The sequence below is a fragment of the Chanos chanos genome, chromosome 3 (genome assembly GCF_902362185.1).
Source record: "Chanos chanos chromosome 3, fChaCha1.1, whole genome shotgun sequence".
Taxonomy (NCBI): domain Eukaryota; kingdom Metazoa; phylum Chordata; class Actinopteri; order Gonorynchiformes; family Chanidae; genus Chanos; species Chanos chanos.
In genome coordinates, this window is record NC_044497.1 from 4205001 (window position 1) to 4232500 (window position 27500).

The window sequence follows — 27500 nt, forward strand, 5'->3', positions numbered from 1 at the left end:
GTGTGTATGTGTATGCGTGAGGGAGTGAGTGAGTGTGAGTGTGTGTGAGTACATGTTTGTGCGTGTGTGCGTGAGTATGTGTGTGTGTGTGTGTGTGTGTGTGTGTTTATACCTGCAGTGGCGATTCACAGCATGAGTGCAGAGTTAGGGTCACAGCATGCCTTTGTCCTGTGGTGAGAGAAGGAGTGGATCTCTCTCTCTCTCCCCCCCCCCCCCCCCCCCCCCCCCCCCCCTCTCTCTCTCGCTCTCTCTCTCCCCCCCTCCTCTCTCTCTCTTTGTCTGTCTCTCTCTCTCCCTCTCTCTCTCTCTCTTCTCTCCCTCTATCTCTGTCTCTCTCTCTGTCTCTCTCTCTTTCTCTCTCCCCCCCTCCTCTCTCTATCTTTATCTTTATCTCTGTCTCTCTCTCTCCCTCTCTCTCTCTCTCTTCTCTCACTCTCTCTCTCTCGGTGCTGTGTCTCTCGCTTGCTGTCTTGCTGTCATGCTGTCTTGCTGTCATGTCTCACATGACATTTATAGGGCTGGCCACTGTGCTTCAGTTTCATTCCTCTGAAGTGCATTATCATTCCAAACAGCACAGCTGAATGCTTTACTCATTTCCCACTCCAGTGAAAGGTTACTGGCCACCAATGAAAAAGTTCATTTAAAAAAAAATCTGGAAACATTTCCCCTCTCAGTACTTTAATGATCTAAAATGTTGTCCCCAGTTGCCTTTGTGTGCGCGTGCATGCACATGCATGTGTGTTTGTGTGTGTGTCTGTGTGTGTGTGTTTGTGTGCGTGTGCGTGTGCGTGTGCATGTACGTGCATGCGTGTTTGTGTGTGTGTCTGTGTGTGTGTTTGTGTGTGTGTAGCAGGAGACCTCTCTTCACAGGTGTTCTGTTAATGGTGTGTGCAGTTAAGGTTAGAGGAACAGTCCAGTATTGTCCACATGAGAAGAGATTATACTGTAAACATCCATTCACAATCAACCCAGTTTAAACCACCTGCTGTCTGTGCCCTTATGCTATGCCTGAGTGTGTGTGTGTGTGTGTGTGTGTGTGTGTGTGTGTGCGCGCGTGTGTGTGTGTGTATTAGTCACAGGAAGATGGAGACTGAAAAATATAGTGGATATGTCTTACAGATGTTTGTCCATTGCTCTGACAAGATGATGTCTTGTTTCATGCTCTGTCTCTCTCCCTCTCTCTCTCTCTCTCTCTCTCTCTGTGTGTGTAGCTGATATCTTCAACCTTGTCAGCGGGGTATCGCCTGCAGTGCCAGGGACTCTTTGAGAGGGGAGAGGCGGATGTCAGGGTGAGTGGGTAAAACTACAACTCCCATAAACCCATTCTACTAACAGGTTCTTCAATTGCCGTCCCTAAATGGAGAAATACCAAACTGCTGATTCATATTTGTCATTACATTCTGTGTCAAAATACTGAGATTAACATTAGTTGACTTTGCCATCATGTTTCTTTCTACACTATGATACAACAGCATATTTGTGCCTTTGTATAATAAGCAATTAGTGAGATAGACTCCATATTAAAGTTACAAGTGTGTAATGCAGTGTCAAAAGTGTAACGGATGGTAATAGATCTTAAAAGCCATGTTCTGATATCTCTCTGAGTCAGCACCGTTCTTAATGTGGAACAGAACGGTTTGATTTCTTATGCATGAAATGGGCTGAATGAAAAAAAAAACCCAAGCGTTTACTGTTCCAGAAATCCACAGAGATGTAGAAGGCCAAAGCTCCACAGAGACGCAGGAGCAGTGGGTACGGCCTCCGAATGCCAGAATCACTGTCTGTGACCGAAGGGCTGTTCGCTGGAGTGCTTGGCCTATCACATCTCATAGGTTATGAATGAAAACGATTATCCGCAGGATGCAAATGCGCACAAATGACATCGTTTGCATGCAGCATTCCATGGCCATGAGTCATATTCTGAGAGTGTGTGTGTGTGTGTGTGTGTTTTCACACTGCTGATGTTACTCATCTCAAATCCCTGTCTCTGAGTGCTGCCCAGTATGTTGGTTCTCACTTAGAGCGAGTTCCTATAAACTCAATAGAGGAGCATGAAGTTATTGCTCTGAAGGTACTTAACGCTGTAGCATGTGTGTGCATTAACATCACAGCTTTGGAGTCTTCAGCAGTGTTAGAGTCATGGTTAGGGTTGGAGTCATGGTTACAGTTAGTCATGGTTAGAGTTGGAGTCATGGTTCGAGTTAGTCACGTTTTGGGTTAGAGTCATGGCTAGAGTTAGTCATGGTTAGAGTTAGAGTCATGGTTTTGGTTAGAGTCATGGTTTGGGTTAGAGTCATGGTTAGAGTTAGAGTCATGGTTTGGGTTAGAGTCATGGTTAGAGTTAGAGTCATGGTTTGGGTTAGTCATGGTTAGAGTTAGAGTCATGGTTTGGGTTAGTCATGGTTTGGGTTAGTCATGGTTAGAGTTAGAGTCATGGTTTGGGTTAGAGTCATGGTTAGAGTTAGTCAAGGTTAGAGTTAGAGTCATAGTTTGGGTAAGAGTCATGGTTAGAGTTGGTTAGAGTTAGAGTCATGGTTTGGGTTAGAGTCATGGTTAGAGTTTGTCATGGTTAGAGTTAGAGTCAGGGTTAGCACTAGAGTTAGGTTTAGTGTTATGCTTTGAATACTTGTATAGTACAAAAGCTATACAGCTATAATTAATCTATGGTCACAGTGTATTTATGAATACAGTGGATTTGTAAGTGTGTGGGAATGATATCCAGTGAATCTAAAGTGAAAGTGGTCATTATTTATGGGGAGGGTGTTGATTGGGGACATTGGTTTGACTGTATGAAACTGTATGAAAGCTGACTAAAAAACTGAATATACTCCTCAACTTGACTGGAGACATACAACACAAGAGAAACAAAAGGCACCAAAAATCCTACGAAATAACGCATTTCACCGAACCGTCTACGATGTGTTCGAACCCGATGACGGACGCACGGCCGTCGTTCACGCAGCATGTGACCGGTCCAGGCCGGCCCAGTGTACCAGCATGCATCGCCACGTGGCCATTCATAACAGCGCCTTCGTACCGTTAGATCACTGTCAATAGACCACACCCCTCTGAAAACCTTCATGAAGCATTGAAAAAAGACACAAGTGCATCACTATTACAGATGAAGACTATAGAGAAAAGTATAGAGCTTGTTTATATATAAGCTATGGGTAGCACAGATTTGAAACAAAAACAGAACTACAAAGTCTGTTATCTTGTATCTCTGTGAGTGCTCATATGGATGGACCTTGACATACTGCCAAGGATGAAAACCATTAAAAAACATTCCTGTTGATTTTTCCTGCAGACATTAAATAGCATTGAATTGATGTATAATGACGAGGCCAGTGTCTGTGTTATTGTAAAATTATGTCTACGTCATGAAGGTGTTCAGAGACTTGACTTTATGGAGATGGTCTCGTGGTTTAGAGACAGACTGTGCAGGTTTTAAGTTTTCAGATGGAATTCTGAAGCTGCTGTCATGTACTACACAAATGCCTCAGTGTGGTTTGTGTTTCTCTCTCTATCTCCCTCTCTCTCTCTGTCTCTCTCTCTCCCCCTTTTTCCGTCTCTCCCTCTCTCTCTCTGTCTCTGTCTCTCCCTCTCTCTCTCTGTCTCTCTCTCTCTCCCCCTTTTTCCGTCTCTCCCTCTCTCTCTCTGTCTCTGTCTCCCTCTCTCCCCCTTTTTCCGTCTCTCCCTCTCTCTCTCTCTCTCTCTCTCTCTCTCTCTCTGTCTCTCTCTGTCTCTCTCTCTCTCTCTGTCTCTCTCTGTCTCTCTCTCTCTCTCTCTCTCTCTCTCCCTCTCCCTCCCCCTGCCCCTCATCCAGGTAGCGCGGGTGCTCTGGTGGTACTATTTCTCCAAGCTGATTGAGTTTCTGGACACCATTTTCTTTGTGCTGAGAAAGAAAAATAATCAGATCACCTTCCTTCACGTGTACCACCACGCCTCCATGTTCAATATCTGGTGGTGTGTGCTGAACTGGATCCCCTGCGGACAGAGTGAGTTTGACCCTGTGCTCAAGGTCACTTCAGGTCCTCAAGGTCGTCTGCCCTGCAGGGACACTTAACTTATTCCCGGTCGCCTTGACTTCACCAATCGACAGTACTTCATCAAAATCGGTTAAATTTGTCTTCATTCTAGAACTGTGCTTAAATCACTGTGTTCTAATTGTGTGTTCTACCTAAGCCCAGTCGACAAGACCTTCTTTCTCTGCAGGGCTTTGTGTCAGCTTTGCACAAACACTTGGTGAGATAATTACCAAACAGTAGATCACGCTGTTGTGAACAGATGTCCTGATGCAGGGCTGAAGCAAAAACGTGTGTTCCAGACGGGCCGTGTGGACTGGGCTTTAGAAACATTGCTTTAACTTTACCTTAAGATCTGTATATACAGAGGGCACTCAGGAGAAGGCCTTTTGGACATGCAACTGTCTGTAGATGAGATCATTTTGTGACTTAGAGGAGTTATCAAGGATCACTTTATTCAGTTAACTTGTCAATTAACCACTCTTCATCATTCAGATCCTTTCTCTAGTCATTTGTACTCAGGGAAAGATGGTCCTACTGTCCTCCTAAGAGGTTTTTGCAGCTAGCCTCACTCACACAAACACACTTGACTTAAAAATTCAGTAAGATTGAGTTGAATTAGGTTCAGGTGAGTTAAAGTGAGTGAGATTCAGGTAAATTGGATGTAGATGAGTTATATTCAGGAGTGTTAGATTCAGGTGAGTTACATTCAGGTGAGTTAGATGCAGATGAGTTATATTCAGGAGTGTTAGATTCAGGTGAGTTACATTCAGGTGAGGTACATTCAGGTGAGTTACATTCAGGTGAGTTAGATGCAGATGAGTTATATTCAGGAGTGTTAGATTCAGGTGAGTTACATTCAGGTGAGTTAGATGCAGATGAGTTATATTCAGGTGTTTTACATTCAGGTGAGTTATATTCAGGAGTGTTAGATTCAGGTGAGTTAGATTAAAGTGTGTTAGATTCAGGTGAGTGAGATGCAGATGAGTTATATTCAGGAGTGTTAGATTCAGGTGAGTTCAATTCAGGTGAGGTACATTAAAGTGTATTAGATTCAGGTGAGTGAGATGCAGATAAGTTATATTCAGGAGTGTTAGATTCAGGTGAGTTCAATTCAGGTGAGGTACATTAAAGTGTATTAGATTCAGGTGAGTGAGATTCAGGTGAGTGAGATGCAGGTAAGTGAGATGCAGGTGTGCTGGTAAGGGAGATGTAGGCGAGTTAGACCATGACAGGAATCAACAAAAAAAAAGAAGCCAAGCTCACACGGTGTTCAGTCAATGATGTTTAGCTATGTGGGAGAGAAAAAGAGTGAGACTGAACTAACGTATCGTGTTGGTTGTTTTGGGTTAAGGTTTCTTTGGGCCAACGCTCAACAGTTTCATCCACGTGCTGATGTATTCATATTACGGCCTGTCCACATACCCCTCCATGCACAAATACCTGTGGTGGAAACGCTACCTCACTCAGGCTCAGCTGGTCAGTGCAACCTCACTCCTCCCTGTCCTTCTTCTCTTCTTTATTTTTCACTTATGATCCATACAAGCTCAGTCACGCATCCTCTGACTTTCTCTCACAATCTTCTCTGCTCATCTATGTTTGTCTTTTAGACAGTTATTCTGAACAAAAAAAATGTTTATTCCAATATATGAAAGAAAGACCATCTCTGTTTGATTTTATTTAGCTGTCTTTCTCATATTCCTCCTCTCTCTTTCTATTCTAATGAGCTGTGTTTTCTTAGTGTATCCAGAGAGCTGTGTGTGAGTACTGGTCTGTCTCTGTGTGGTTACAGGTTCAGTTTATACTGACAATCACACACACCCTCAGTGCTGTGGTGGTGCCCTGTGGGTTTCCCATTGGCTGCCTCCTCTTCCAGACCAGCTACATGTTTACACTCGTCATCCTCTTCGTCAATTTCTACATCCAGGTAAAAAAAGAGAGAGAGAAAACAAAACCAAACACTATAGTACAATGCTGTGTTGGAGAGACAGTTGACTGTTTTTGTGTGTGTGTGTGTGTGTGTGTGTGTGAGTGTGTGTTTTAAGTGCACAAAGCTTTCTGGAATCTGGAACTGTCTGGTTTTGGAGTTAGAGAAGTACAACCAGAGTATAATTAAGATCTGGAAGAATTCAGAAAAATATAACAGTACCACAGACAAAACAGGAAAAATAAAGATGAATCATAATGACGGAAGTCGAGTTTATATTCAGATCTCAGACCACCCTCCTGAATCATAAGCAGTCAATTACTGAAAATTAAAGTGAGGTTGTATTTATTTCAGTGGAGTATTATTGAATAAGGCCATTGATTAAGTATGACTGTGATCCAGACCTACAGGAAAAAGCCGAGCAGACGAGATGGGAAACCCGTCGAGACGCGGGATAGAGATGGCCAAGTCAGTCACCCGAATGGCTTCTCCGCCGTCGCCAATGGCAAACAGAAATTCCAGTAGAAGTGTGGACGTGAACGTGCAAATGAACCCATGAATCTAATTACAGATTACAGACTCTACTACCATAGCAGGGATAATGAATTTGACTTGTAATTCTGTTGAGGTTGTTTTGTAGGTACTTTTTTTTTTTTTATCATTGAATGTGTTTGTTCTCCACATGGGCATCAAGACTGGGCGGGGGCTCGGTGTATGTGTGACGGAATAAGGGGTTCCTCTGTAAGATCGGGGATAAAAAAAAGAAAAGAAAAGCGAAACAAACCTCTCCCATTCCTGATCACGTTAAATTTCACAGGGAAATAACGTACGTATTTAAACAACCTCGGCTAGCTACATTTCATCAAATCGGTAAGCGGAGAACTCGAGCGAACTCCTTGTACCGATACGACGATACGTTTCGGTCCGTCTTAATATCGTTATGTATTTTTTTTATCATTACACAATTCCAGTTGCCTTAGAAACGGGGCGATGCGCTGTATATGACGTCCTGACGGGGCGAACCGTTTATCTGAATGTGTTAGTTTTCAGGGACAATCGCACAGGTTACATATTAACAGAGGTTTTAATGAACATGTCGTTTGAGTGTTTTTTTGAGCATGGGTTTTTGTAGATTCTTAATTGACTAGAGTTCCTAATTAGATACCTTATGAATGTCTTCACCATGACCAGACTGATTAAAAATCCAAACTTAAAACATAAGTGTTCAGTGTTGAAAACGTAGCACAGAGCATATGCCATTACAGAGGTGGAATGTCTGAGCTGGTCCTTTTCAAACACAGCGAAACTATCAAATGTTAGTTTAATTATCTCTTTGTTTCATTTGGTATGTTGTTTTAAATAAAGTCATAAGATCGTTCCTTTACGTCACATGGGGATCGAACGTTTTCCTTAGAAAGGGCTTCACTGTGAGCTCCACGCGAGACTAACCCCTTTAAATCTTTTTGGTCCGGACAAGAGGGCGGATCACAGGTCCCTGACACTAACGAAGATAAAAACGCCACAATGCAGGGTTCAACAAATGAGACGCGAGAGCTCCTGCATTTCTTTACACTGACAACACAAGGTAGCGTCTGATTGGCTGAAGAGGTCAATCTTTCATATAAACTACACACAGTGGTCTCTGATTGGCTGAAGAGTGCAAACACCTGTACCTCTGGTAAAAATGTCAGCTAATAATGATGGTCAAAAACACAGCTCAAGAGCGCCAAGATAGCGTGTCATATTACACTAACTATCTGTCCGCAGATATTAGAAGATTCTGCATTTAAAAATCTTAGGAATTTCTGTGAGCTAAATTATTATGAGCAGAACTTAAGCAGAACGTTTCATAGTTGTCATGAACATGATTTTCTGTTATAGTTGTCATGGGCGTGGTTTTCCTCCTGACTACACTATGTTCAAAACATCATCATTGTCTCCTGCATGTCCAAATCCCAGCATACCCAAAAAGTTTTACACGAGGTTTGCCAGACGCTTTCTTGCCGTCAAACCAGAACACAACAATCCACAGCCTTTTCAGAAGACCACAGACACACCCAAACACTGTAGGTAAACTGGTTTTAATTTGCTGGAGAAGTGTCCTGCCCTGATGAGGATGGTGAAGAGTGGAGGGCTAGCGTGCTGGCTCGGAGGCGAGCGCACCGGCGGGACCAGGAGACTCTTTACGCCTCCCCTTCCCATAAGCACTACGGACCTCTGCTTCTGTAGCCTGGTTGGAAAGGGAAAAATATCAGTGTTGAATGTTCATAGTTGTACTCCCACAATATAGAACCCTATAAGACCTGAGGTCATCAAACAGACTATGTAGCAGTTAATTAAATAGCAGCAACAACCAAAAAAAACAAAGAAAGAAAGAAAGAAAGAAAATATTGTGGCAATTGCACGGTTTGTTTCATTATGGGCAAGAATTTACATGTTTATCATATGAATTTTCTGGAGCATCATCAGAAACCTCAAGATTACTTTTCTAGGACTCTGCTCAGATTTCCCCCAAAGAAGGTTCTAAATTACTTTTTTCCCCCCTTTAAATGAGGGAATTCTAGAATGCTGTTTAGAATTATTTGAAGAGAGATTGAAGTACGGGCTTGGTCGAAGTGTCCTCTTTCTCCGGAGGCGCCTGTGGTCCTCTAGAACTGTCTCTGGGTTGTGTTAAAGAGTCCAACCTGAGGGAGAGCAGCATAGATGGACATCAGACTAAACCTGCAATAATCCACAACCTTTAGAGTCCTTAACCTAAGCCATCCACAACACCCCATTAACACACAAGCTCAGAATAAACGCTGGCTTAGCAGCGGTGTATCCTGGGACATGATGAGCGGAGCTGCATTTCAGAGGGTCATTTTAACAGGCCAGTGATTACACACAGTGCCAGTCGGAAAGGATTGTGCATCAATGGCAAACTCCTTATCAAAGTTCATGTTTGTCATCAAACGCAAATGGTATCTAGATGCAAAGAGCTGTGTGTGTATGTATGTGTGTGTCTGTGTGTGTGTCTGTGTGTGTGTGTCTGTGTGTGAGTGTCTGTGTGTGTGTGTGTGTGTGTGTGTGTGTGGTGTCTGTGTGTGTGTGTGTGTGTGTGTGTGTGTGTCTGTGTGTGTGAGAGTGTGTGTGTGTGAGTGTGTGTGTGTGTGTGTGTGAGTGTGTGTGTGTGTGTCTGTCTGTGTGTCTGTGTGTGTGTGTGTCTGTCTGTGTGTGTGTTGTACCTGCCCTGCTGCCGCTCACAGAATGTTCTCACAGCCTTAGCCTCTCTCTGCCAGAAGCTCTGAAAAGAACAGCACTCACATTAAAGGAAGGGAGCTGTGTGTGTGTGTGTGTGTGTGTGTGTGTGTGAGTGAAAGAGAACCAGAGAGAGACGAGGACGTTTAATTTTTCTACACGAAAATCAAGTCTATACCACTGTCATCTGCTGCCATTAAAATATTCCACATATTGAAATGAAAACGCCATGAGGTAAAACAGTTATCTGAGCCCAGCGACAACTGCACTAAGAAACACTTCTTACGACATGCCACCAAGTCAGAGATTTACTAGACCATTGGGTATAGCAAATTTTACTCAGTGTTTCAACTGTCGTGGTGAAATAAGCGGGAATTCATTGGAGTGCACCCTCCGACAGTCTGTGAGAGAGGAAGAGGAGTGAGGAAGGTTGTGTAATAACGTGGAGTTAACACAGACCACAGTTTCCTGTTCGATATGTTTGAGAGAGAGACAGTCCTGTTCCAGTTGACCGAGTTCCTTCATCACAGTATCCTGGAACCGCTCCAGATGGACCAGCCTACACGCAGGAGTAAACGGATACAGAGTCAATACAGAATACACACACACACACACACACACACGAGTCTTTTCACTTTTAACTACTAATCTGCATTAGTGGACTTCTGTCCTTTTACTCAGTTCAGTGATGGATGTTCATTCCTATTGAATTACAGTGTGTCAGAGAAATAATGGGAATGTATATTTCTCTGATAAGAGTTTTTTTTTGTTTGTTTGTATGTTTGTACCTCTGATTGTGCACAGTTTTCAGTAAAGAGGTCACGTTCTTCTGACAGTCTGATAAGGACTGGAGAGATCTGGCCTCAATTTTCTTATACCTGGTCTGAAGAGAAGAGCACAGACTACCTGCAACACTACACAATGATTGTATATTACAGCATGGAAGTTATTAAGCACATGCTTACAGTACAGATGCAACTGAAGATAAAGATTTTTTCTGAGAAAAAAAAATGTTTTGGACCTTGGACCATTTCATAAAGAATAAATTATTATCTCACGCACACACACACACACACTAGTCTGCAGGACTGCTCAGCACAAGTCCTCTGATCTAACTCTACTGTTTTTCCCTCTCACTGGTAGTCAAGTGAGTCTAGGGTGTGTATCTGATGTATCACATTGCCTTTAGAGTCCCAGGGCAAAGGGAGGATGAAAACCCTGCTGTGTGTGGGCCTTGAGGAGCAGGAGTTTGAATAAGAGGAGCAGGAGTTTGAGTGAGTTGAGTGAGAGGAGCAGGAGTTTGAGTAAGGTGAGTAAGAGGAGCAGGAGTTTGAGAGAGAGGAGCAGGAGTTTGAGAGAGAGGAGCAGGAGTTTGAGTGAGAGGAGCAGGAGTTTGAGTAAGTTGAGTAAGAGGAGCAGAATTACTGAAAAATGTTCCTTCAGCTGAGATTTAAACGTCTGGAACGCGACGATGACCCCAGACCCCAGCTCAGCCTCCGACTCTTCCTCTCCCGTCAGCGCTCTGACCATCGATTCTTTAGGAAGAGAGCAAACACACACACACACACACACCCACCCACCCACACACACAAACTTTAGTGAACTGTGTGAACTGACAAGGCCATCCTCGGACTTTGTCCTTGTGTAACCTTCTCCCAGACACAGGAGACAAGGGAGGGAACTTTGGCAGGATGGTGTGAGGCACTGGGCAGGCTTCCAAGACTCCCCATAATACAGGCACACATGAAAGAGAACTGGAACTCGCGCCAAAAAATGGTTCCTTGACAAAAGCTGGCCTACTGAGCTATTCAGAGCTCACAGAGGGAGTCTGTGGACAGGCCAGGAGAGCGGTACTGCAGCAGGGTCACCCAGGCCGCTGAGAGACACATCAGGAACCAGATCATGAGAGTGAGAGAAAGTCCACTTTATGTAACACTACATGTGTAGATAAGACAGGAGAGGTCCTTAAAGCACCAAATCCAGACACAGAGGCTCCGGTTCCTTCCTTTTCTTTCTTTCTTTCTATTTTCTTATTATTTAAATATCAAACACTGGTCTCTGATTGGCCGAAGAGTGCGTACACACACACACACACACACACACACACACACACACACACACACACACACACTTGTTTCCCAGGTAAAAATCAGTCTGTAATTATGAAGAAAGAGCAAAATCCATTTGGGCCCCGGGACCTCCGGAACCAGATAAGAGAGATCCTGTGTTCCTGAGCCATGACAGACCCCAGTCCCATTCAGAGCGAGAACAAACAAGGCCCACTAACTCCAGTTAGTTCTCTCATTTCACACAGCCAGTCTCTGACCCAAAAAGACACATCGCAGTGTTTTTTCATGGTCACCTTACACACTACATTCCTGCAAAAAGATTTTCTCACCGTGGCTAACTGAGGGTATCTATCAGCTAAGGTCGAGTGGGCAGAATCAGTTTGGATTTGTAAATAAGAGTGAGATGTTGTTTGGGACTGCACTATGGTCAAGGGGACCTTGCAGTCTGACATTCTGATGTTTTTGGAGTTAGACATTAAAGCTTTTTTTTCAGAGCAAATATTGTATTTAGCGAGGTATTAGAAAACAGGAACCTCTGATAATTAGTGTTGTTATGTCAGACATGTTTACATAGCTTTTATTACACAAAGCTATTTACACACACACACACACACACACACACACACACACACAACACGTCAGTGCACCAATCTTTCCTCAAATTCTGATTATCTCCTCCACGAAATACCCAAAAATTAACAATGCCAAACAAAAACCCCCTTTCAGTGGATTACTCTCTCTAAGCATGTAATTTAATTAAATCGTTTAGTTAGTTATTTTGAAGAGTTTGTGATTTCATGTCCTCTCTCTTTTTCTTTAATACTGGTCACTTTATGTAACACATGCCCCATCATTTGACTCAAGCCTCAAATACCCCCAACTAAAAAAAAAAAAAAAAAAACCATTTCTGATTGGCCACTGATAAAAAGCCCCAAAGCCCTCTTTCATCCACAGTTAAAATTCTCCTCTAATTTACATTTAGAGGGGGGAAAAAAAAGAGGAGCAGAAGACAAACCAAGACATTCACGCGCAGTCAGTTGAACTGTTTACCTGCAGCGCCCTCTAGTGGGCTGACAGGGAAGAGTCTCCTGGGTTTCAGTGGAGGAGGAGCTGGCTCTTCTTGTTCGAAGTGAGGTCTCTGTGGCAACAGGCCAAGCCCAGAATCCAAAGTGACATACAGCCCTGGAGCACCACACAAACTGTACCATCAAATTACAGATTCCCACAAACTTTACTGTAAAACTACAGATCCACACAAACTGTACCATCAAATTACAGATTCAGAGAATCAAATCCACAGGAGTGCCTCTCTCTCTCTATGTATATGTGTGTAAGTGCGTGTGCATATATGCGTGCGTGTGCGTGTGTGTGTATATGCGTGCGTGTGCGTGTGTGTGTGTGTGTATATGCGTGCGTGTGTGTGTGTGTATATGCGTGCGTGTGTGTGTGTGTGTGTGTGTGTGTGTATATGCGTGCGTGTGTGTGTGTGTGTGTGTGTGTGTGTGTGTATATGCGTGCGTGTGTGTGTGTGTGTGTGTGTGTGTCCAAATTAGTAGTTTCATTACGATTTATCTCCAGTCCTGCTGATTTGTCACTTAACTGCCAAAGACATAACTGATTTGATTTGTGCCTGCCGCGTGTGTTGGTCTCTACAGAACCATGCAGCAGTAGGTACAGGAAGAAAGAAAGAAAGAAAGAAAGAAAGAAAGAAAGAAAGAAAGAAAGAAAGAAAGAAAGAAAATCAGCAGTGAAGCTCAGTGGAAGTCTTAGAGGTAGAGAAGAGTTGGGAAGAGTTATTTGTTTGTCCCTTTCATCTGTATGACTTCATGATAAAATGGATGTGTATGGATTTCTAAATCACACCTGTAGATTCAAGCTGTCTTTTCCTTTTGAGTGGAGAGCTGTCTTTGCTAATTTTAGCGTCCTGAAAAAACAAACATAAACACAAAAAGAAAACATGTTGGTTCAAGGCCAGTGCTATCATCCAAGCGTACATTCCTTTCATACGCCAGAGTATTTGAAATACTTTGAATTAATAAACTGAAACAAAGCTGTAGATCAGTATCTCTAAGTGTCCGAGCTCCAGTAGCAATGACACACAGCTGTTCTGCCCTTTAACCATCTCATCTGAGTCTGTTTGTCCCGGCCGGGATGATCAGCCAACGCTGTGAACCCCGTGGCTCTCCACATGAACATGTGTGTAAATGGCTCCTAACAGCACAGAACTGTGTCATTTAAACTGAACACAATAAGAAACACCTCTTTATCAAACACTGGCCACTGCTCATCGTCCAATGAGAGAGCACCAACAGCCGCATGGTCCTGACACCCTAGAGAGAGAGAGAGAGAGAGAGAGAGAGAGAGAGAGAGAGAGAGAGGAGTGAGATGACAGACAGGAAGTCAGACAGGGAGAGACAGAAAATGTGCAGCGTAAAGACTGATTATGACAGGACCATGTCCCATTTGGACTTGCCTGAGTCCAGCGCAGTCTCGGTCGACAGGTGGGACACGCCCAGGCTCTGCCGTTTGACCTGTTTCTCTGGACCCTGACCTGCCCCTGCCCCTTCCTTTGGTTTAACGGATGGTTTTGAGAACTAGAAGAAGAAATCAGTACAAAGCATTTCTCTTATTCAAGCTCTGAATCAGTGTTACTCAAGGTTAGTCTACAACCTTAGGTTAGTGGGGCTTGAGTTAGGAAAAAGGTCGTTAGCCATAATTCTGTCTATTTATCCAGTCTAATCCAACGCTGTCGGGGATTAAGCGAAGGAACAGTTCCTGATTGCCTCAGGTCGTGACCTTTCCTCACCTTTGACTGGGCTTCATCATTACTGCTCGGGGAAGACAAGGGAAGAACTGGACGAAAAAAAGAAATAAAATGAAAGAATTATTCTTTCTGATAATGACCGAAAAGCCTGAGACAGACTGTCTGTGCTCTCTGGGATGAAACTGAACTTAAAACAACCAACCAATCAAAAAAACAGAAATACACACGTGCGCACACACATGTACACACACACCCTTGAGTTTACTCTTCACGCTGGGTTTTCTCCTGGTGTAGTCTCTGGGCTGCGAGTCTTTCCGGATGCTTCTCTGGGTGCGAGTTAGACCGCTATCGCTCCAAGGAGGACTGGACGCTCCAAGTGTCCCCTTCAACGCGCAATAAAAACAATCGATCAAATTTCGATCGTTCCTCAATTTCCGTACAATGACACATTTCCTCCTTCACTCTGGGCCTGTGCCCATGTGAGTCAAATACTTCAGAGTTAGAAACCCAAGATTCACTCACCCTTTGTGGCCCTTTCTGTCTGCCCACAGAGGCCGGGAGTGATTTTGTGGACCTGGATGAGTGAAATGTTTGACAGTAATTGTCATCATTGTAGAGGATAATGCTGTTACCTTCCGCGTCTCTTCATTTTCACTCGTTAACATGGGAAAGTTCAGGATGTACGACATTGGCGGTAAAATTAAAACTAGACAGGGCTGAGTTTGGAGAGAGAGTGTGTGTGTGTGTGTGTGTGTGTGTGGGTGTGTGTTGGAGAGTGTGTTCTCTGGATTAGTCATGGTCATTGTAAATTACGGAACTAATTCTTCACCGATTTATCAGAGCATCTAACGCCCTGGCGTTAGGGCCAGACTGATGACCTGATTAAGTGGAGATATGTAGATCAGAGAAGGCACTTGAGTCTGTGGACTCGCTGAAGGCAGACAGGCTACAGGAATGCTGACTCACCCATTGGAGGACAGAGACTGATGGAAGATTAAGGCTTTGGCACGGGCCACCTGAAACAAAAACCAACACGCACACTTACTGGTACTAAAAACGCCAACGGAGCCAACTGTCAAATACGGCAGAGACACCGGAAAGATAACATCAGGTCGTGCTTAACCTTTTAACCCAAATCTCTGTCGTGTTTTTCACTTATGACATCTGCCTGCATCTCCTCAATAATCCTGTGCTTTAGTCCACTGACATTAATCCCCGAAAAAATTGATTGGCATTCATCTTGTATTACTGCAGTGTCTAGGAATGCTAAGTACAAATATGAGTGTTGTGCCAGTTGTACACCACCATAACAATGTCCAAAATCCATCAGTAAATAAACCGGCAATAGTGTGATACACAGAGGAGGCCTGTGAACCCGTTTTAACATTTCAGTTATATTAATCATATCACTGCATATCACTCACAAACACTGCTTTCCATATGAGAGAGAGAGCCTGAGACAGAGAGGTCAGTTTTATGTTTAGCACTTATTTTTGTGATACCTCATGCCAAAAGGCAAACGATATCTTTAGATTATGGGGCTACGGACCCACTTGTATCTGTCTGTAGTTCACTATCTTACTTTCCTTCAACTTTTCTAGCACTTGTCTAATACTGAACTGAGCAATGGAGCTTACACCACAGTCAGCTCCTTCATGGCCACGTGCCTGGTTTGTACTCTGCCTGTCCTGGAAGTCATTCTGGATAAAAGCATCCGCTAAATGAATCGATGGAAATGGAAATGTAAGCAGAGTCTGAGAGCGAGCCACCTGCACTAACCTGATACCTCCAGAAAGCCGTCAGAAAGGACAGGCAACCTGACTCTCTCAACACTGGTCTCCCTGACAAGCTTCTAAGTCTGTCTCTCACTGAGGTCTCGACACTCACCTGAGACAACCACACACACAAACATGCACACACACAAACGACATGCAGAGACACACACAGACACGTCACTAACGGTAAACGTAACTGAATAAGGAGGCATTCTGCTGAAGGATTTGGGCCATAGGTGCAGGGCCAGTGAGAAAGGTCTTTAGCGTGCTGTTTTAGGCTACAGGTGTATACCCTTAGGCTAAACAAAACTGGAAACAGACCTCTGTGTCAGAATCGTCTTGGAGAAGGAAGATGTCCTCTTTTTGGGTGTCTCTCTCCCTTCACACACACACACACACACGCACACACACACACACACACACACACACACACACACACACAAATGGAACCTTATCGCAGGCTGTGTTTGGGTTGCTGTTTAAATTTGTGATAGAAATCTAACTTTTGCAAAGAAATGATACAAAATTTTAAGATGAACATGTATTGTCAAGTCACGATTTAGGAATTTTCAGTATAAGGAAACACATAGTGATATTATACTCACTTTGGTGGGGTGACTTTTCTTGGACTACTCTGGCGCAGAGAAGATGCCAGGAGTTTGAAAATAAGAATGCAGAGACGGATTTAACGTCACAGAAGTCATCCATACATCTAATGTTTTTTATTCTTTTTGGACTGAAATCGAGCTTAACTACCTGAGCTTTGGTCTCAGGCTCCACAGCAGGGGTACTGCTCCACACACGCACACATATACACAAAAAAAAGTATTAGAATTAACATCTTAAGAATATGTGAAAATAAGGACAATCGTTTTTAAAAACCAGAGAGAAAACTGCTTTAGTTAGACGTCATATACAAGGCTCCACCTATCTCTGAACTGTGGCAAGGATTAACTCACCTTGTAAACTGCGGCAGGTCAGTGAGTGAAGCACTAGTGCTGTCCTTCAGAGATGATACATGTGACAAAGATTCCTGCAAATAAACACCAACACTGTCACAGGGAACTCAGTCAGTAACACAACACTGTCACAGGGAACTCAGTCAGTAACACCAACACTCACAGGGAACTCAGTCAGTAACACCAACACTGTCACAGGGAACTCAGTCAGTAACACCAACACTGTCACAGAGAACTCAGTCAGTAACGCCAACACTGTCACAGAGAACTCAGTCAGTAACACAACACTGTCACAGGGAACTCAGTCAGTAACACCAACACTCTCACAGAGAACTCAGTCAGTAACACAACACTCTCACAGGGAACTCAGTCAGTAACACCAACACTGTCACAGGGAACTCAGTCAGTAACACCAACACTGTCACAGGGAACTCAGTCAGTAACACCAACACTCTCACAGAGAACTCAGTCAGTAACATCAACACTGTCACAGAGAACTCAGTCAGTAACACCAACACTGTCACAGGGAACTCAGTCAGTAACACCAACACTGTCACAGGGAACTCAGTCAGTAACACCAACACTCTCACAGAGAACTCAGTCAGTAACATCAACACTGTCACAGAGAACTCAGTCAGTAACACCAACACTGTCACAGGGAACTCAGTCAGTAACACCAACACTCTCACAGGCCCTGTTTACACTTGGTTTTAAAATGTGTCTTGGGTGATTGGATCACAAATGGGCAATGCTAAATACAAGTGTAAACGACCACAGAGACGCATTGGGATCCGATCACTCAGACCAGTTGCCGAGGTGGTCTGGGACGCGTTTGACCACATATCTTTTGTAGTGTAAACGCTCACGCATCCTGATGTGTCCCTGACAGAGACTAACGTAATAAACTTCTAGCGAAAGTGACGTAGCAGTAACGGAATCCGAACACAAGTGGAGACACATGATAGACACAGGTGTAAACGGCAATGTGTCTCAGCTGTCCACTTGTGATCTGATCGCCCAAGACGCATTTTAAAACCAAGCGTAAACAGGGCCACAGAGAACTCGGTCAGTAGCAGCACTCTCACAGAGAATTCAGTCAGTAGCAGCACTCTCACAGAGAATTCAGTCAGTAGCAGCACTCTCACAGAGAATTCAGTCAGTAGCAGCACTCTCACAGAGAATTCAGTCAGTAGCAGCACTCTCACAGAGAATTCAGTCAGTAGCAGCACTCTCACAGAGAATTCAGTCAGCAACAGCACTCTCACAGAGAATTCAGTCAGCAACAGCACTCTCACAGAGAATTCAGTCAGTAGCAGCACTCTCACAGAGAATTCAGTCAGTAGCAGCACTCTCACAGAGAATTCAGTCAGTAGCAGCACTCTCACAGAGAATTCAGTCAGTAACAGCACTCTCACAGAGAATTCAGTCAGTAGCAGCACTCTCACAGAGAATTCAGTCAGCAGCAGCACTCTCACAGAGAATTCAGTCAGTAACAGCACTCTCACAGAGAATTCAGTCAGTAGCAGCACTCTCACAGAGAATTCAGTCAGTAGCAGCACTCTCACAGAGAATTCAGTCAGTAGCAGCACTCTCACAGAGAATTCAGTCAGTAGCAGCACTCTCACAGAGAATTCAGTCAGCAACAGCACTCTCACAGAGAATTCAGTCAGCAACAGCACTCTCACAGTAAAATACAGAGTCAGTAACACTAAAGACAAATAAATAAATAAATACCTTCTCACTTCTTTTAAATCATTCACAACATTACCAGAACTCCCAGCTTTGGCGGTTTGTCCTCAAACACTCTCCTGAGGGCAGTCTGGATGTCATGCGAGGACTCGAAGACGATCTGGACAGTCATTGCCGCGGCGCCGGCATGCGTGACCGGTACGGTCATGTGTACGGTCAAAATCTGCTCCTCATCGCATACTTTTTTTTGGATGGGGGGGGGGGGGGCACGAGAAATGATCATTTAGCAAATAACAAACAAAAACAAACACCTACTACCCCCCCCCCCCCCAAAAAAAAAACACACACACCCCACACTGCCTCCATCAGTGCTGCTACTGTTGCCACCACCTCCTCCTCCACCACCAAATATAAGCAGTCTATTCATTACAGAGACCAGCCATCGTCTACAGTACGATAAGCGAATTAAACCTCCCAAGCCAGATGTGTTGTTGAGATACATTAGAATGTATTAGAGAGCAGCTCAGGACTGTGTGAAGGTGTGAAACCCTGTCAGGTGTGTTGTTGAGATACATTAGAATGTATTAGAGAGCAGCTCAGGACTGTGTGAAGGTGTGAAACCCTGTCAGGTGAGTTGTGCGTATGGAGTGAAATGTAAGCACAGACTTGTCTCTCACCTCGCAGGCTGTGGTTAGCTATGACTGCTTTAGCCAGGTTAATGGACCCCCACAGAGAACACTACAGCGACACGTCAGAACAACACACACGCACACACATACACAGACAGTCAGTAAAACACCATTATACAGTCAACAGAACACATACACACAGAGTCAGTAACACACTGTTAACAAAAAAACTCACAAATCCACACTGGACACAGCCTCATCACCACTGGTCTCAGCTCATGATACAGGACTTTAAATTTTAAAAAACAAAATGAATCGCAGGATTACGATTTGTTTTTTTCTCTTACCTGTCCAGTCACAGTGAAGTCTTACCTCAGGGTCATTCACGAAGAAGCTGATACAGGAGGTTCCCACGTTGAAGTCGACCCAGAACTTCTCCAGGTTCTTGTCGTCTGGCATGAAGAGCTAGCACAGCAGGACAGGACAGACACGGGTCTGTTAGTCTGTTTAATGAGTCCACCTTCACTGGAGATGCCTCGTCACTCACCTGAGTGCCTCCCAGAAAGACTCGGAGACAGGGAAACGTGAAAACACTGAGAGAAACAGGGGGAGGGAGAATATTCTGCATTAAAATGTGTGTCGTTTTAATGTAAATCATTAAACATATATATCTTGGAAATTGTTAAGCACCTTCTCGAATCTCCAAAATAACTGTTGAGATTGTTGAGAAATATTCTGCAGTCCTTCAAAGAGAGAGAGAGAAGTATTTCAAATCAGTCATTTTCAGTTGTCTGTGGAGTGATTAGTCTTATATGAACCCTGTGCTATGATGTCATCTGTCCTTCAGTTGTGGTACAGATCAGTTTGAACGTACTGTCTCGAATTCTCTGTCATTTATAGCTGCGAAGGACCGTGCAAAGCTTCTGTCGCCAAACCATCTGGTCACAAACTCTTCTCGCGATTTTCTCAACGTCATACGACAAAGAGCCTCTGATATTGCCACCTGCATTTCATAATCTGACACGCACACACATACACACAAACCACACGTCCACACACACGGAGAAATTCCTGCAAGTATTAATTTCCCTCTGAAAAGATATATGTCTGCTCTTAGCCTTAAGTATCTGTTTGAAATGAGCTACATACCACCAATGTTGAGAATAACTTCCGCAAACTGCTCTCTGGAAGCAAACAAAACCATCATTTTAAAAACATTCTTAAATGCTTTGCGTTACAGATGGATCGTACAGGAATTGTTGAGAATTAGCAAAGACTAAAATAAGTAATGTAACGGTTTATCCACTAGGGGGCAACGTCATCCTATGATCATATGAGCTCAGAAGGGCACCTGGTACCTCATCGTTTCACCACTGTAAGACATTTAAATAAATAAATAGACAGTCAAATGTAGCAGAACGTAGAAAGAGATGCTAAAATACTAAAACGTACAGAAGTAAACTGAGATCCTTAGACTGGCAAACTTTCCTCCTTTCCTCTTTGGTACTGCTGTCCATCATGGAGTTTAAGGTCCTAATGCCCTAAAAACATGAGATACGCATGAGCATCACTGAGCAATACAAAATGACAATCAGCTCTTTGAATCAGCCGTTACGTGGGCTTTGTTTTAAAGTAAATATTTCAAATGAATGTAATCTCTATAATGATTCTACGTAGACTGTAAAGAATGGCCAAACATATTATGATGGAAAATGATTGTGTTTCATTCAGAGGAGAAACTGCCAGAAGCATTTAAACATTTGAGATGGTGACTACGCTTAATGTACATATATACACGTATTTGTGTACAACCATAACGCAGCTGACGCAGGTGCGTGTGGCGAGGCGCACTTAGGGCTTACTGCAGCAATTCACAACAGAAAAAACTGACTCCGCGTCAAATAGCAAGGTCTCACCTCTAAACGCAGACTGAAGGGAAAGTCTGAATCTATGACAACGGCTCCGAACCGCAGTAAGAGAATGTGCAGAACAGTCCCTTTACCTGGCCCAAAAACACACGTCGTTTTAATCACATGCACCTGAGCTGACAGACTAAATTTAAATGCTGATTTGATAGGGTACAACCTTCAATGTTGCTCCGACAAAGGCTCTAGAAAAGAGGGGATGTTTTTTATTTATACAGAGGCTAACAAACCAAACTGAAAATAACTTGATGTGAACCTTTTCGGAAGAGAATATCATTTTCCGGTTGACATAAGGATCGGTAGTCGTAGCCTGCCACAGCATGCATCAAATAACTGTCGCTTTAAAAGTTACGCACCATGAAGAAGTCATAGAAAACCTCAATGAGATTGGCTAAGCTCCTGGTTGGTTTCGGCTGCTTCTTCACGCAAACTGTAGCCTTTTCAAACCATGTCAGAATGTGAGAAAAAAGTAAACACAAATTATGACATCTTGAAAAACTGACGTCTTTAAATTTTGAGGCATCTAAAACGGTTTGACACTTATCTTGACGATGAGACCTTGATGGATAAGCCTATGGATGAGGTCCTCGTGTTTCTCCATAAAGCTTTCAATAGCCCGCAAGAGCAGAGTGAGGTTTTTAAATTCATTTTTGTCCAATTCCTTTTGAGGCAAACGACAGCACGGTAATAACACAAACAAACACAGCAAAAACGAAAAACAACAACCTGCCACAGTTCATAGTCTTTAAGTGCGTGCATTCATTCACCTGTCTGAAACGGAAAAACTAGGGAGAAAAGATTCTACTCCTAAAACATCCGTTAGGAGTCCTCGGCATGCCCATGCACGAGATCTATAGAGTCTCCATAGAACCTTCACATGTGGAAAACGGTTCCTCGGAGAACTAAAACGGCTGTCTCGGAAATAGAGGTAGTTTAAACATAGAACTGTGGCGTACCTTGTTCGCTATTTTGTCAAGTCTATTGACCACAGACAGAGAGCTCTTCGCCTCGGCGAGTGCTGAAACCGCTGCTGAGATATTAGAACTGTCGAAGGCATCGTTTAGACGGCTTTCAAGCTGAAAAAAAAACCGAACTCATTTTAAGCTCGTTAAAACAAACAATTTTTTTTAAAAAGAAAGGGGGAAAAAGCGTACCCTACAAACAACAACCCTAGATATCAACACCGTAGATAAATTCCATGCAAAGATGAAGAATTTTTTTCCTTTGGTGTTTTCATTAAAATAAATAAATAAATAAATAATAATAACTTACATCCATCACTGGCGGCCTAGTGTCCCAACGAGAGCTACGTCTTGTCTCACAGGTGAAGCGAATCTAATTAATTAGAACCACGTCAAACCAGGTCAATCGCACGTGAATTCAAGTTGGGTCTCTCTTAATTCAGTTCAAAATGAGAACAGCACATTTTTTCTGCGCAAGAAATTGGACGACGACAACAAGAACAACAACAGTAACAGTGATAATAATAATAATAATAATAATAATAATGCCAACCAATGTGCTGTAACAGACACCTGCATGTTTTTTTTTTTTTAAATTTGGGCATAAAGGCGAATACGCTATTCCTATCGCACCTAATGGTGCTGTTGACCTTTTGCCTCTCTAAGACTTCACATTCAGTCATATTTCGGCGTAGAGACGCGGTTATTTGTGACCAGCATTCGTGGACTGTATTGAAGCGGTGTCGTTTCATAGGCAAGACATGGCATTTAAGCTCTGCTCAGTGTACACCTCTGCCATCGAGAAACCTGCACGTCTCCCGTTTCTCCGTGTTTGCAGAGAGGAGACTGTATTTAACGCTCACCATACAAATATGCAAGCAAGCACACAAACAAGCAAACAAACAAACAAATATAAATAAATAAATAAATAAATACATTTTTTGACTAACCTTTGAAGATGTGAGCTAATACGAAAACAGCATTTTTAAAATCATTGCATTTCTTTTCATGTTTTACAAATATTCCAAAAACGTTTCTGCGAGCGTGAGAATAGAGAGAGGCACTAAAATTAAATCAGCTCATGTTTTATCTGAACACTCACGGGCTTTGGTACCAATGATTTTTTAAATTTTATTTTGACACGTGCTCGAAAGTGTGTTCTAGATTTTTAAAACTGCTTTGTTAATTATACTGATTTTAAATGAAGCGCGTTGTTCATTTGACAGGTTGACAATACCTGTCTTATGTATACAAACAGACAGTCATTATATCGGTGGACATGTGACCGTATCTCACATAGGCTGAATAAAAATCAAGCGTCTTTGTGGCGTTAATGTTACATTAAGTGTGTGTGTGTGTGTGTGTATAAAGCTGATGGATGGTGATATTTGAAGATCTGTAAACCATGACTGGTGCAAAAAGGCCAAGAATGCACTGTACATAAAACAGTCTAACTTTATGACATGACAAAGTCATTTAAATCATACTTCTGGTTTTACACCGCACGAAACGCTTGAAATGTAACCAACAGTTCTCTCTCTCTCTCTCTCTCTCTCTCTCTCTCTCTCTCCTTATACTCATTTTAAGCGCCACAGCCACCATGGCCGTTGCGGATTGTTGCAGAAATTTACCGATTCCGACTTAAAAATTTCAGCACGGGGTACTTACGTTTGCTGCATACAGCATGTTTACGGTAACACTACTGTTATTTGTCTGTTTAATAAGCGAACAGACGCCTAAAGGGCCTTTTAACAAAGTGAAAACACCACATGTTCGGACGTTTATTTTATAAACAGTGGAAGATGTAGGCCTCTAATCTTTGCATCTTCGTCACAGAACCGTGCCAATCCACTTCACAATTTATAGGGAAAATAAACAGTAGTTGATTTGGAATTTTCTATCTAATTTAAGTCAGAAGCAGTAAACAAAATAAACATTCGCTCGGGTAATATCACGGGACTTTTTGTTTACTGTATTGCTCAATAAGAAAATAACTAAAACGGTTTAATTATTTTACTGCATAGTTAAATATGCGTTAATTAATCTATTTTCGGCAATTATAACCTACGTACAGTTAAAGCTTGAACGAAATCAAACTCTTCCATCACCTTCAATTTATTATTGTTATTCATTTAAGCTGTTAGGTTAACTGCTTACTGTTTTAAGGTGTGTTTAAGGTGTGTTTTTCAAAGACAGTGGATCATTCATGTCAAATTGATTGGATGTTTTGTTTATCTCCTAATTTATGTTTTGTTTGTTTTTGTTAACTTTCAGATGCTGTTTGTGTTGCGTCAGCAGTTCATCGTTGCTTTTCGTTTACATATAACAAGCAGTGACCTCCAGGTCGCCTCACACGGCCACTCTTCCCAGTTCCCGCCGCTTAACCACACACTTTTGCGATCTCACGTTTTAAAAAGATGCTCGCATAAATTTTCGCTGACGTGCGAATTCTAGGACTCGAAATTCCCAACAGTCAGGTTCTGAATTTACCAACCTTAGTAATTTCTTCTTCAAACTGCCGACATCAGGGGAAAAAGGTTAGATATGTAAAAGAAAAGTTGTGTATTTACCCAATGTGCGGATTGTATCACCTCTCCTCAACCTGTAGCAGTCATACTATGAGTTGAATCTAGAAAGGCAATGTTCGCGGTATATTGAACGAATTAGGCATCTGCTAAGGTAACGCGAAGGGGTCAGGACATGCCGTTAGTGGAGGTCAGCGCCATGGATCAAGTAAAATGAAAGTACATTGTGTTTGCCTCAAGCACATCGGAGGTGCGCCTCGAGCGCCTCTCAGCCCAGCCTCCTTCTTTACATACAAACACCACAACCCATACCTGTAGTCATAACTTACTGCTTGTTCGGGGAAGCACACCTACTCTCACACACCGGGAACGTGGATTTATCGTAACACTGCTTTAGGAAAACAAGGACACACACGAGGAATCTTTTGGATATCTTTATTAACCAAGTAGCCGGCGGACCAAATAAATTTTATAATTTTTTTTTCCACTGATCTATGATTTCACTTGCTGATCATATGGTCTCATTCGCTGATAGACCGTCATGATCCGAAGTTGAAAGGTTTTCAAGTAAGGTTGTTTTGGCTTAGTGTTCTTTGGTAACATACAATTTTAAAGAATTTTGCACAATGTCTAAATCGTCAGAACAGTATGACAGCTCAGACTGCGTTTGCTCCTACGGGATGAAGTTGACGTGGGACATCAACGATCCAAAACTGCCTCAGGTAGGCGAGCGATTCAGATCAATTCTCTGACCACTCTAAACGACTAAACACGTTTAACAAACAAAGTTTCGCAAAGGACCTGGCCTACGATAGTTTCACAAAACAGCCTATACTGGGTGTTTGTGAGAATATCTGTTCTGTAGTAGGTTCCTCGTAAAAGCGTGAGGTTTTCTGCCGGCAAATGTGAAATACGTTGAAATTGTACAACTCCCACATCTCATTACGCTGCAACATGAAAAATGTAGATTTTTTTTTTCAGTTCTGCAATGTGTGATATTTACCATTATATTCTGTTGACAATCGCGGGGATTCCTCAGGACATAAAGCAGTTCGACGCCTTTCAAGAGTGGACGGATGGATACGTACGGTACATCTACAGCACGGAGGACAAGAACGCGCAGCGTCACTTGAGCGGCTGGGCCATGCGCAACACCAACAACCACAACTGTCAGATCCTGAAGAAGTCCTGTCTGGGGGTGGTAGTATGCGCGAGAAACTGCACGCTCCCGGACGGCAGTAAACTCCAACTGCGACCGGCCATATGCGACAAGGCACGCCAGAAACAACAAAGTGAGCTCATCTTTCTGTATTCGCAAATTATTTTAAACACTGGGGGAAAAGAAACAGAAAAAGAGAAGAGGTTAAATAAGCTTTAATAAGTAGATATACATTTAGAATATTATCACGAAAACAGGGGTACAAAAGTAAATCCATTTGACTCGCGAACCTCCAAATGAAAGGTAATTGTTGCGTTTAAAGTAAACTGTTCGCGTTTTTTTCACTTTAGTATCACGATTACGCAAATGTAAACGGCCTCAGTCTACACCGGGGCCTCTCACTTTAAAAGACCGCAGTAAAATGCCGGGTATGTTCTCCTCAGAGGCCCAGTAACGCTTCACTTCTCCCCAGACCTGTATGTTTCAGGCCCGGTACTGGCCCTTTGGCCTTGTCTGTCAGTAAGAAGTCTAAGATTCTTCACTGGCTTCCCTCACTCGTGGTCTTGGGTCTCAAGGCCAAGTGGAGCAGTTCACTCCGACTAACAGGGCCGTCCGCCGCGGCCTCCATTAAGACTCTGTCATTTCAGAGACACTGCGCACGATAGTCGAAGTGTCACACGCGCCTAGGCATGTCAGAAATATGAAGACAAAGTTTTTTTTTTTAGATAATCAACACATATAAAATAAATAAATATTTAAACATATAAACATATAAAATATGTTTAAATATTTTTTATCTTTTTACTCACTTTTTTTGTTTGTTTGTTTTACATTTTCAAGACCTGATTTAGGCGTATTTAAACAATCTACACAAGAACGGAGACTTTTTCCACGACAACAGTCTTGTAGATATTTATGGACATATCCTTAGCCGTTAACGTTTGTTTTCTTCGCATGATACTGATCATAAATTAGATGATCGAGGATATGCTTCCTGTGTGTATATGATATGTTTGCGATAATGATGCTTATTGACGGGGAAGTATCTAAACACAAAATGATACTGCCTGATTAAGGACACTGTTCAGTTTAAGTGGCTGTTCAGATGAATGATGGTGTTTTGAAACACTGGTTTGTAGAAACCAGAGTATTTTTGCAATATTTTCTCTTAATAAACATTGCATCTTCTGGACCATATGGAACGAACTAAATAACGTTCTACAGAACTGAATAACGCAGTACGGAAATATGTGTATCTTCCAGGGAAAAGTCGACATTTCCACAGCTCCGCTGACACCAAAAGCCTTTCTTTATGGGAGGTGATTTTATGTTTTTTGTGTACACGTTTACGGCGCAGATCAGCTGTCCGACTGGTATAAATGACACGTGTTCTGTGTTTTTTGGTGTAACGGGAACTGAATTGACTATTTAGACCGATGTTTGTCTCCTGTGGTTTTGTTTTTCAGAGAAACTTTGTCCCAGTTGTAGCTCAGCCCTGGAGCTGGTACCTTGCCGAGGACACAGCGGTTACCCCGTCACAAACTTCTGGCGTGTGGATGGAAAAGCAATCTTTTTCCAGGTAGAAATATATACCTGCGTGTGTGTGTGTATGTTTGAGGTTTCAGCTCATTATAAGGCTACATCTTAATTTAAAATTTTATCGTATGTATGTAGTGATGTCCCAAATAATAAGCACTTAAATGTAACTGTTTTAAAATTCCTACACTCCCACATATATCATGAATCCAAACGTGATCCAAATTATGCATTTTATTCAAAGAGAAGAGAACATATGTATACCATGCATGAAAAACACGTGTTTAACATGTTTGAAGCATGCATCCATTTTACTCAA

The 27500-nt window shown here is 42.7% G+C and overlaps 3 protein-coding genes across 4 annotated transcripts in view; 2 read left to right on the top strand and 1 right to left on the bottom strand.

The window, feature by feature from the left end:
* elovl2 (ELOVL fatty acid elongase 2) overlaps positions 1-7336 on the top strand; it is a 17572-nt gene extending 10236 nt beyond the window's left edge. For both annotated transcript variants that reach the window (XM_030769215.1, XM_030769214.1), the window contains exons 4-8: positions 1212-1289; positions 3827-3998; positions 5380-5504; positions 5818-5952; positions 6355-7336. In XM_030769215.1, the coding sequence (XP_030625075.1) occupies positions 1212-1289; positions 3827-3998; positions 5380-5504; positions 5818-5952; positions 6355-6477 (633 nt within the window). In that variant the 3' untranslated portion in view covers positions 6478-7336. The remainder of the gene's footprint in view (positions 1-1211; positions 1290-3826; positions 3999-5379; positions 5505-5817; positions 5953-6354) is intronic.
* Positions 7337-8086: 750 nt separating this feature from the next.
* On the bottom strand, positions 8087-22277 carry sycp2l (synaptonemal complex protein 2-like). The gene is given in 28 exon segments (XM_030767067.1): positions 8087-8182; positions 8555-8636; positions 9177-9235; positions 9649-9748; positions 9978-10072; positions 10615-10724; positions 12309-12440; positions 13122-13182; positions 13712-13852; positions 14065-14111; positions 14276-14405; positions 14985-15038; positions 16554-16587; positions 16757-16830; positions 18525-18685; positions 19123-19183; positions 19447-19539; positions 19622-19667; positions 19765-19817; positions 19949-20091; positions 20224-20258; positions 20527-20615; positions 20991-21076; positions 21160-21184; positions 21356-21457; positions 21544-21660; positions 21956-22075; positions 22272-22277. Coding segments are annotated over 28 exon segments (2352 nt in total).
* A 2835-nt stretch (positions 22278-25112) lies between these two features.
* gcm2 (glial cells missing transcription factor 2) overlaps positions 25113-27500 on the top strand; it is a 5319-nt gene continuing 2931 nt past the window's right edge. Inside the window, exons 1-3 of the mRNA XM_030769217.1 lie at positions 25113-25208; positions 25526-25778; positions 27112-27224. Of these exons, the coding sequence (XP_030625077.1) occupies positions 25113-25208; positions 25526-25778; positions 27112-27224 (462 nt within the window). The remainder of the gene's footprint in view (positions 25209-25525; positions 25779-27111; positions 27225-27500) is intronic.